This window comes from Anoplolepis gracilipes, chromosome 1, assembly GCF_047496725.1.
Source record: "Anoplolepis gracilipes chromosome 1, ASM4749672v1, whole genome shotgun sequence".
In the NCBI taxonomy this organism is placed as follows: Eukaryota; Metazoa; Arthropoda; class Insecta; order Hymenoptera; family Formicidae; genus Anoplolepis; species Anoplolepis gracilipes.
This window is the reverse complement of record NC_132970.1, coordinates 3941192-3952577: the sequence shown is the minus strand read 5'-3', so window position 1 is coordinate 3952577 and position 11386 is coordinate 3941192. Positions and strand designations below refer to the sequence as shown.

Sequence of the window (11386 nt, the reverse complement as noted above, 5' to 3'; positions counted from 1 at the left end):
TAAATTATGTTACCATCAAGATAAATTAAACAATTAATTTTATAAATAACAAATATTAACAAATATTATATAAATAAGTAATATATAACGCGCAAAATTATAATTTATTTTATAGTTCTTTCCCTGGGTCCTGTTTTTCTCTCTTGTTTGTTCTTCGCTGCTCCGCGTTAATAGTAGAATACGATCACTCGGCTTTCCATGCACTCGATATTAATTGTAATAATCGTAGCGAATAATTGCATTAGATATTTTCTAGTATTTATTGTAATAACTTTGAGAAATAACAATATTTGCAACGTATAGCGCAAAATTGTACTTGTAATTTACTTGCGATGATCTTTTTCTCGCAGTAAGACTCGAGTAAGCAGAAACCACCATTCTCTATGTCATATTATCCTTTAATTTTAAAGTAAATATCTTTTCCAAAACTTGTGTTGTAATGAGAAATATTATAAAATTATCATAAAACACCTACCTGTACCTATTTATTAACAAACATTATGTGAATTCGATTTGCATTTTTCAGTGTTGAATAAATGTAATCATGTAATTATAATTTTCGTTATAATAAAAGAAAGTGCGTGTCGTGTGTGATTAACATCAAGAGAGTGTAAAACGCAAAATAATCGTTTATTCTGATTAGTACACATGCAATCGTAATTACTGTGTTTTCGTAAATGAATAAAGAAAACCATCACGAAAAGATCAATAAAAAAGAAGGGAAAGACATAAGAAGGCATTAAGAGATGAAAAAGCAATAATAAAGAATAATTCATAATTTCGTTAATTTATTATTCATAAAATTATTTAATTTATATTTGCAATAACATAATTTACTTTTATGACAATGCAATTCTTTTAACTTATTTCAAGAGTAATAAATTCGAAATCAAGATGTTTTCATAGAAATTAATTCTAGAAACAATTTAATAATTATCAAATTGATATTATTAACTTTTCTCTTTTTTTAAACTTTTCTTAACTTTTCTTTTCACTCAATCTTTTATATAATTATATAAATACAGTTATATAAATAGTTATACAGCTATATATTGTAGTTTAATTTTTTATATAGTTATATTAGTCTACCTACATACTTTTGTAATGTCTTTGAGCAATTAATTTGTTGCCATAAATGTTTTCAGGAAACGAGACTGCTATACGGGGAAAATTTTATATTAAAAATTACTATGGTGTGTAGCAGCTGCGGACCATAAGGACCATTCTAAAGTAAAGCTATGTAAAACTATAAAAATTACGCAATTTTTACAGTTTTACATAGCACTTTAACTTAAAATAATCCTAATGGTCTATAGTTACTACATACCATAATAATTTTTAATATAAAATTTTCTCCGTGTAGTATAATGTTAAATCAGCATTTTTATCTTCACTATCGATTTTTTTGTTAACTAAAGCAATAAATTCGGGATTATAGTAACAAATTAACAATAAATAATAATTAATCATGTCATATATTTAAATGTTCTTGTGATACTAAGCTAACGGAATTATGTGGAACGTAGTAAAATCTTTTTCTTCCTTACACATTTGATGCGTTCGACGTAAGTAAATTTTTTACGTAACACATTTTTTTCCCTTAAGGACTTCCACTCTCTTGTGCGCGGTAATCCTTTATACAACAACTAGAATAGCGCATCTATACACTGGTCCAACCAGAAGCGATAACGACTATCACAGCAACATCGACTACGGCAACGACTACGGTTTCTCGCGTGCATCCTTTCCGATCTTGCATAACGAGACACGATGGTCGTAAACAAACTTTACTAAACCGAAACGATCGCGGGGAAAAGCCGGGAAAACGGTTTATATCTCGGGCTTAAACGTGAAGTTATGTCATCGAGTGCATTGACGTAAGCTACGAAAACTTCCATCGTGTTTCCCGATGCGCGAAAAATTATGAAAAGGAAAGCCTTCGTGAAGCATAGTATCTTTCTTCGTCTCAAAACGATTACAGAAATAGAAAACAAATATTATTATCAGATAATACACATCAAAGATTACGTATAACTAAAAAGAGCCATGGAATAATTTATATGTAAATTCTATTGTTAGAGATCAATTTTATGATAAAAAAATTCAAATAAATATTTTATTAACAAAAATATCGGAACGCTAATAACTTTCTAAATAAAAATCGTGAATAGAGAGATTTTTGTATATAAAACTTGCAATGAGAAATTAAGATATTTAATATTAAAACTTGTTCAGTAAGTAATCAATAATGTATCCCTTCTATCGATATTTTTGTTAAAGAAAAATCAACTCTCTAAATTCGTCGAAAAATCTATTCTCGAAGATATGAGTCGCATGTTTTCGTAACGCTCTGTATATTCAACGCACGTGCCACCGATATCTCTTTACGGTATACTCGAAGGTTCCGATGCACTCGAAGTCGACACCTATGACACGCGATGCAACTGCGGTAACACGATAAAACGTAGCTATAAGCTGCAACCTGGCGCTATGAAGCTGCGTCGGAATGTGCCGTGAAACCGCCCGATCGTTAGCATTTTCATCCCACATTCGGTGAAGTCCTGCTATGTATACTTTTTACTGTCGGCCATTGTCAGCATTCCGCGATTCAAGTTAACTGCCAAACGTTTGCGAGATCGTTTGAGATAACTGTGAAAAAAATAGATTGACGCATTCGAGCTCTTGCAGAGTGTAATAGTGCAATATTTAAACGGATTATTCGTGCAACTCTTGGGATTAGGGAATGAATGTGGGTGGAGTGTTATATCTTACGGAACAACAGCGCATAATATGAGAGAGATGTAATTGTCTTTGAGACGAAATATAGCACACAGGATGTGTAAAACATGATTTTTTAATATAAGTAAAAGTAAATGTTTCTATTATCGTAATATTTAATGACAGATATAAAAAATAAATATGTATGTTACAAATAATTAAATATGAAATACAACAGAAATGTAACAAAATTTGTTTAGTGTTTAATTTGCATATATTAATATTGAGTTAATATTAATTTTTTTAATTTTAATTATTTAAATTTCCTTTAGACGTTTTTATTGTCTCTTATAAAGTGTCGAAAGGAATAAAAAGACAGAAGTTTTTAATTATTTTCACGTCTTTTAGTACTGCCCTCCTTAACAACAAACTTATTGCGAGAATTAGAAAGGCAGCAAAGTATATATATAGTTCTCGTAATTCTTTATTACATTTTATATCATTCCACAACACTGCCTACGCGTTATATTTTACAGTTTCTACCAGTAAAAACATCACAATATAAAGATAACTCTGTACTTTAAATTAAACGTTGACGTTTTAACTTTTAACTGACAGTGGCAGCGCCGACAATTTCCTTATAGGTTTATAAGCTAAAAGTTGTTTTTTTGTCTTACGTATTAAACATCTTTTTGCAATCATCATTAAACATGAAGAAATGATGAATTTTTCAATAAAATACTTTGTTTTTTTTATAACCAAAAAAAAAGCTAAAAAAATAAAAAAAAAACTGCATCATGTCAGTTAAAAGGAAAAATGAGAGTATGTTATCTAAGAATTAATCTTTCTCGAATAAAATGTTATCGATGGCGATATTCTTGAGCAATCATTGTCGCTATTGAGCTTACACAACGCGCGAGCAAATGCAGGCTACATTCTCGTACCTACAAATCTTGGGACACTTCGTCTCGTATAATTGCCCTGCAATTTCATAAATAACGGTGCTATTAATGTAAAGACATTGCGATCTTATGAAATGACTTCATTATTCACTTAGTTGTTAAATAAAACGCGTACGTTATGTCTTAGATGCCAACATATCGCCTTAGATGCCATAAATATTGTCGATCCCTTGACTTGTAGAGCGCGTTTTGATAATGCAATATTATTTTTCAATCTTTCATATATTTGCCATCTTTGATTACAATATACGGTATCCAAAATTCTTCGTATATTTTCCATAATCTATAAATTTTTTTAGATAATTTAAGTTCGATTTGTGTGAAACCATTTAGTCTAATCAAATTTCGAGTTAAAATTCGATTAAAATAAATTTCTTGAAATATTTCATTGTTTATTTTCACTCTAAAAGTCAATTTATAAAATTTCCTAGTTTGTAAAAAGTTCTTATTATAAAAAATTATCGATAATTTTTTCTTAGTTAAAGAAAAATTGGTTTAATCAATATTGGTCAAAAGATCCGTTCAGGTAAAGGAAACTGCGATCTAGAACATCTCCCTTTTATATACATATATAAAATAATTCGCATCCTTCTATAGTTAGAACGGTACGGCATCGTGATGCCGTACCGTTATGCTATTTATTTATTTTACTTTCGAGACGCAACGTCGGCGTCAAGCGAAGTATCGATTTTGGATTTAAACGCCACCCTCTCTTAAGCCCCAGACAGCTAACGAGGTACGCTCACTTAAGATCCCCCGCCCGCGTTTTCCCGCTTCTCGTGCACCAAGTACGTGCCGCGAAACTCACGAGAAGATATTTATTCCGCGATCCCGTATGGCACGGTCTCTGATGACTTTGGGGAATCGTGAGTAGAAGTAACAAGAGTTTCCGCAGTTGGTTTCGCCTAGTGGAATCGATGAACCGGAAGGTTTGATAAGTAGCGCGAATCGCGGTTACTCGATCTGGCATCTGCTCTCTCGAGCATACCGAAGCACTCCGTCGCGATAATACGATTTCATCATTGTTCCCGTCCGAAGAGTAAAATCAATTATCCTTGGTGAAAGATTTTCAATCGATTCTGCATAAATGCATATGCAGATAATTAAAGATTATTTTTACTACGACTAATAAACATCAATTACTAAAAAGGAAACGTTAAACGATTTATATTGTATAATATAATATAAATATTATGAGAATTAAATAAAGTTGACAGAGAGAATTATATTATATCTCCACGCGATATGTCGCGTCGTTTTGAAATAATAACAAAAGATAAAATATGAATATTACACGACGAATAATTATTCGTTGACTCACGTGAATCTCTATCACTACGCTAAATGGTGTGAGCACTGACTACTGAATAGCCAGAGGCCTAATTCTACTCTGAATTTCTTCGATGTGTTGAGCCTAAGGACGAACGTAAATGACGGCGGCGTAAAAGTCTCGGGTCAACGAGACCTTCGATAAACCTTTCATTAGTTAGCGTTCTTCATCATCTTCAACGGATCTCGCATGTAACGAGCGAATACTTCCTTCTTGAAAGTCTCAAACTGCTTCCTGTTGGCACTGTTCTGACGCTCTCGCCAGGCGGGCCTGCTCTTTCTGGTCTGCAGTCCCCAGTGGCCCGTAAATACAGGCGATAGCACTTTGAACTGATAACCCGTCACGTACATCTCGTAAACCTGCAAGAAAAACGAGCGACTGGTGTTACACGAGACAAATGTGCCCCCTGAAATGGAATTAAAGTCGGAAATTGAAATAAATTGGAAACTGAGTCGGGCACGGTTTAATCGATCGATTGTATTCCGCGATCAGTATTAATTGATTAAATCCATCCGTCTCCAATTATATCTCCGACTGAAATCAACAGCGGGACGCAGCAAGAATTTATCACGGAACCGCGAAAATTGTCCGCGAGAATCGCTCGCGGACCATTTTCCACGGCGAGATTCGCGACTGCTGGCACGGAGATATAACACGTACAAATCTGTGTCGAGACCGATATTTGCGGTAACTGCAGCCGGGTGAGACGAGCGGCGCAAGGGAGTGCGCCTGGATTCTTTATGAGGCCCGCTTCGAAGCTCGGCAAGCCAGGGAGTTTCTGATTCGAGACCACAGCGAGCGGAGATTCTGGCTGCCGCGCCTCGCCGTGTCTCGCATCTCGCGTCTCGCGTCTCGCGTCTCGCGACGTAATAAATGCGGGCGTCTACATAAGCCTCCATGCATCTACTGCATCTGTGGGTACGTGCAAGCGAGCATGCCTGTCATTTCTGCAGAATACGACCCGGTCGAGGAAATGACGTTAGGTTCTTAGGTCGGCGCGCAAATAGGAATCTTTAATACGAGCGCGTATATACTGTCGCAATGTATACTTTGTCGTGAATACATTCGCGAAATTATTACGGTGATGTATCGTGGTATCTTTTATTGCGTTTGTCGAAGGGGATATTGTTACTGAAATGACTTTTTCTTATCGAAAATATCGATTTACCATAAGACCGTGTGTAATAATGTAGTCACAAATAAATATAAATATGTATACATTTTGTTAAATTAAATAAGAAAATTAATTTCACACAATATTTAATAATAAATCTTTGTTTGGAGTTTAAAATCGTGGCAAGATTTAAGTGCAATAGGGAGTTTGCATTAAAAAAAAAATACATTTTTTATATATGTAGTTTAAATATACATATATTATTATCAATTTATTTATAAGAAAATTTTAATCAATAGAAAGGTATTGAAAAATTAAATTAAAATTTAATAAAATTTAAATTGTAAGAAAACGATTTTGATTGGTTGGAGTGCGTGAATACGATTATTTATTAAAATATCGAGTTATTGTGAAAATGGGCAAAGGTAACACGTACAAAACCTATTTTGTACCTCTATGTAAAAATACAACAATTAAAACACCCAATAAATTGTTTTTCTTTGTACCTTGAGATCAAAAATGACCGAATATCGCAATACAGAATATAGAAAACAAACGTTTGAAACTATTGCACTGTGACGTTACATCGCGTTCGGGAGGACTTTTGGTCGTTTCCGGATCGTATTCGACAATTCCCAATAATGTAATTTTTATTATTAATTTTCTCGCTTAATTTGCATTAAAAAATTACGAAAAAAATAATTACATTTAAAACTATATATAAATTATAAAATGCAATTGTTTTTCAAAATCATGCAAACTCCCTATTAAATCTTGATAAAGATTACTTTAAAGACCCGTACAAGTAAGTGTTGTAAGTGTGTAGTTATGTGCGCAGAAAAAGTAATAGAATTTTGGCACAATATAGTGACAGAATTGTATCGATTGCGTCCAAATAGATGTTTATGACATCAAAGACCGGTGGACGTTATAACCGGCAAACGTATTTGTACTCCGTATTTGTATGACGTTACGACATTTCCGGACGAGAGCGTGCTCCTCGCCAACTTTCGAACGTGCGCCCCATTTCGACGGAAGTAGCTTTCAGAACACGCCGCAGATATTCGTTCGGATAGTGACATCTTCGCGGGAAGTCCCGTGTTTCCGACAGCGTAAGCAGCGCGACAGCAACGAGAAAAGCGGATGGCGTCGTAATCTCGCCCTCGGTTTACCAGTCGGGACAAGCCAGACAGACCTAACGGACGAGATCCGGTTTGCCCGTTCTCCTCTAGTCCTGAATGCGTCTTCGTGAATAATCACACGTAACAATATATGGAGACAATATTCGCGACAGCTCTCTGTGTATGTGTGTGTGTGTATGTGTATGTGCGTGCGTGTAGCCAACTTTGTTTATAGTGATTTACTTCATATAAAGTGTTCTGTTGCCGTAATAATAACACATTTTGTTTACGAAAGCTTGAATGCAAATACCTTCTATGAGTTTGCTTTGCTTTTCTATTTTACTTTAGATATCACTTTAATAAACTATACTCAATTTTTTTGTTATGACACAAAATACACTGATTATTTAAAATTCTTTTCTACGAAAATACGAGATTTATTTGCATCTATATATATATATATATATATACTTTTTATACATTTAAATAAACTTTCCTTTAAATGATCAAATAGTTCGTTTCTTGTATGAATCTGCTATTGTTTGAATCTACTATTGTCCGAATTTGGCATTGATGGAAAAAAATACACAAAAGAGAGAAAGAGAATTTTGTGAATCATGTATTCAGATCATTACTCATCGTGATGAAGATGTATCATGTACATTAAAAAATGCAGAGTGCAAAGCGATTTTGATACAGCTACAGCTCCACGATTTAGAAACGAAATGGATCAAAATTAACCCGTCAAGCGAAACATAATGATTATTAATTATAAGACAGGCCTCAGCCTGAGTCGGAATATTGTTAGTTAATGCGACAAAGAGCGGTAACCTTATGGGAATAGCAGTATGCACGTGGATTATATCATCAGATGAAATTGATAGACAGAATCTAATCTGCCGCGTTCTAGATCTTGGAGATGTAGACCTCGTGAATAATTATACGTAACGATGACGCGACATGCATGTGACAGGCGCCGCGACGTCTCGGGATTGTCTCTGCAGTGCATGTCGCAATGGATGCACACAATTCGTCACGTTACTACAGTGTGTTGACAGTGCCAAAACATATACGTCGCGATCGACGGGACAGGCTCGCATTTATAACTCGTGTCAATTCTCCTCCTCAGGCTCAGTTTGGCTCCGAAAGTACAATTGCCCTGAAAGCATCTAACGCGATATTGACGCGCAGCATGACATAGCACTTATGCAACATAACGAAGCTATACATAACGAATCTTGATGCAACTCGTATTTTTTCCAGCCATAAAAATGTTAATTATCTAAAAAAAGGATTAATTTTTAAACATGTTTATCAGAAATAATTTGATATTTATACGCGTTACATATGTACACGAGAATGATATAAGTTTAACGAATATGAAAATTTCGTCACTAAAAGATGTAACAACGACGAAAAGAGAAGGTTTAAATAAAAAAAAAAAAAAAAATTGTGTATTACGATTTCATGCTTTTAAGAGTATTAGATTCGGGTGAGAATCGAGATGTAAATCTAATCTCCGGTTCTGACATTTCAACACATATATATATGACATTGCCGCATAGATTATATAACTAACAAGCTTGCACTGGCGCGGCGGACACCGTGCATAATTATCCGTCTTAATTGGATAGATAATAAATTCCTTTCAGTTTCGCGCGCAGATCTCACATCCTTGTGGCTAAAATGCGCCTCTCGCGCGCGAACCTCTCGGTTAAGGAAAGAGGACGACCGACTGTTTGTCGAGGGTTTCCCGGGGAACAGATTGCATTAAACAACACGGCGCGCGGGCTGACGTATCTTCTTAATTAACAAACCCCGCGGTCTCACATTCGTTACAGACTCGCGGGCGTAATGATGTTTGCTGAACTTACACGTGCTCTGATACTGCTCGCGAATGCACATCGCCATGCGCTCTGTTTGTACGTGAAACTTTCGTCATCGCGACGATTATTGGATAATGCATGTGTATGTACGACGGCTATACCGCGGCATTAATGCATACTATATATATATATATATACATATGCACGCGACGCGACGACGGTATACATACAGCTATAAAACAGGCAGAACGCGTAAGGTGCAGGCCTGGGACGTGCTCTTGCCATAAAACTTGCCCCTCTGAAATTCCGACGCGGCCTTTCGAACTACCGTATATGTATATGCAGCATCGACAACTGTCAACCAGACTAGATGAGTAGAGAATATTCCGCGAACCGTGACGCGCGATAACGCATAATGCACGTCAAAGCTCCCGAGAACGCGAAATGGCGCGGCGAGGCGACCCGTTGAAACTTTTGCGCGACACAACGGGATGAACAATTTGCGGAACTCGACGCACGATCTCTCTCTCCCAGCGAGGCTCAAAGGACTCAAAGGGCGGTCACGATGGCGCCGTACACGTGCGTTGTGTGTGCGTGCGAGTAAAAAATAGATGAATGAGAATATATACGGAGAGGGGTGGAAAAGAGGATATGTATGCAAAGCATGCAATATATTATTTACATAATTCTATCTTCTATATGCTTTATAATGGCTCTTTTAACGAGCACAAGCGTTTAGAGAGATTCCTCTTTCTCAAAATGTCATTTACAAATATACTATACTCGTATGTTTTTTTTTTTTATTAAAATAAGTAAAGAGAGATAGAGAGATATAAAAAATTCAAACACACAGTTGCTTTCTTCGAAGATTAGAAAAATTAATACTATTTAGAAAAAAATATGCTTGTTGCAGCATGTACATTTACAGCGAATGCAGTTCTTTCAAGATGGTCAGAGATCTGGCTGGCCAGAGATAATATGACAACGCTTGTCGCTTCAACGGGAGATAAGGTAATCGTTTGCGGCTTTCGAATGGTAATGCATAATATTGCAGTGGGTCACCAGAGAGCAGCGGTTTTGTATTTGCATTAGTCACAAGTGTGCATGTTTGTGTATGCATCTGCGTAGCGTGTCACATAATCGGACCACATAGTTATAAGTACGTGCGGTTGCATAGAGAGAACGCGTATTATAGCTATTATATTTTATAAGCTCTCGGAGTAAAATATGATATGATATCCCCCTATCCGCGGGTACGGTGTGCAATAAATTCTAAAATAAGAAATGTTTGCACGTCTCGTCATAAAAATAATGAAAAAGAATGATAATAAAACAGCAACATAATAGCCTACGAAAAATATAATCTCCAAAGAGTAGTAGCATTTGTTGCGTTGCCACCATATCGATTAATAAACTCGCAATGCACCTCACGATTTCTATTCGACGTTTTATTTATTCCGTCGGAGCATTTCTGTGCTCGGGGATATCCAAAAAGGAAAAGGTGCTTAAACGTGTTCGTGTAGCCGCATGTTTTACAAACACAGAGCGGCGAGTTAAAATTTTACAACTAGCGGAAACGTGGACGCGGTGCTCGCAAACTCGCTCCGCACGCTCGCTCGCAAAAATGGAATTGCATGTCGCGCGGAAGATAAGCTTACGGTCCTAGTACCTGGGGGAAATGCGCCCGGGTTAATTTCACGCTTCGGTATCGAATGGACGGTGTCACTATCATCGCCGCGGACCATTACGATCGTGACACGCCGATGCTGACAGTTTGCGCTCTTTATTTCATTCCGCTGTCACGGCAACTCTCGTTCAATTTCGCTCGGCAGAGACAAAAGTACGCGACGTCATGTATTATAACAAATGTAATATCCAATATATCCTTCTTTTTACTAATCGATGCGTTTCATCATACTATTATATTTGACAGTTTGATAAAAATCCGAATATGTGATCGCCTACTATAATCGGATCCATCTTTTGTGTGGGTCGAGAGATAGAACTCTCGTTCTCCGACAATATATCGCTGTTTCTCTAACTTCAGAGCTTTCAAAGATATGCTATTTCATAATACAGATACAGAACACATCGCACGTAATGCAATTATTAACATTTCCTTATTCGATTGAGATTAAAGTATTAAATCTAGTTCGTCTGCATGTTGCGTACGCATACAATGCGTTACGTGTCACAGCCTAAGCAACGGGATGCATACCGGGTTGCGCCAATGTCATGTATTTCGCAAATTAGACGTGACGTAATTATCGTGTTGTTACGTCGACTAAAATCAGCACTGGCACAAACTACGCGAC

The 11386-nt window shown here is 36.2% G+C and overlaps 1 protein-coding gene across 4 annotated transcripts in view; it reads right to left on the bottom strand.

The window, feature by feature from the left end:
- Nucleotides 1–1070: 1070 nt before the first annotated feature.
- The window catches only part of LOC140669949 (beta-1,4-glucuronyltransferase 1), a 38660-nt gene continuing 28344 nt past the window's right edge, over nucleotides 1071–11386 (bottom strand). For all 4 annotated transcript variants that reach the window (XM_072900224.1, XM_072900208.1, XM_072900216.1 and 1 more), the window contains exon 4: nucleotides 1071–5369. In XM_072900224.1, coding sequence (XP_072756325.1) covers nucleotides 5163–5369 — 207 coding nt within the window. In that variant the 3' untranslated portion in view covers nucleotides 1071–5162. The remainder of the gene's footprint in view (nucleotides 5370–11386) is intronic.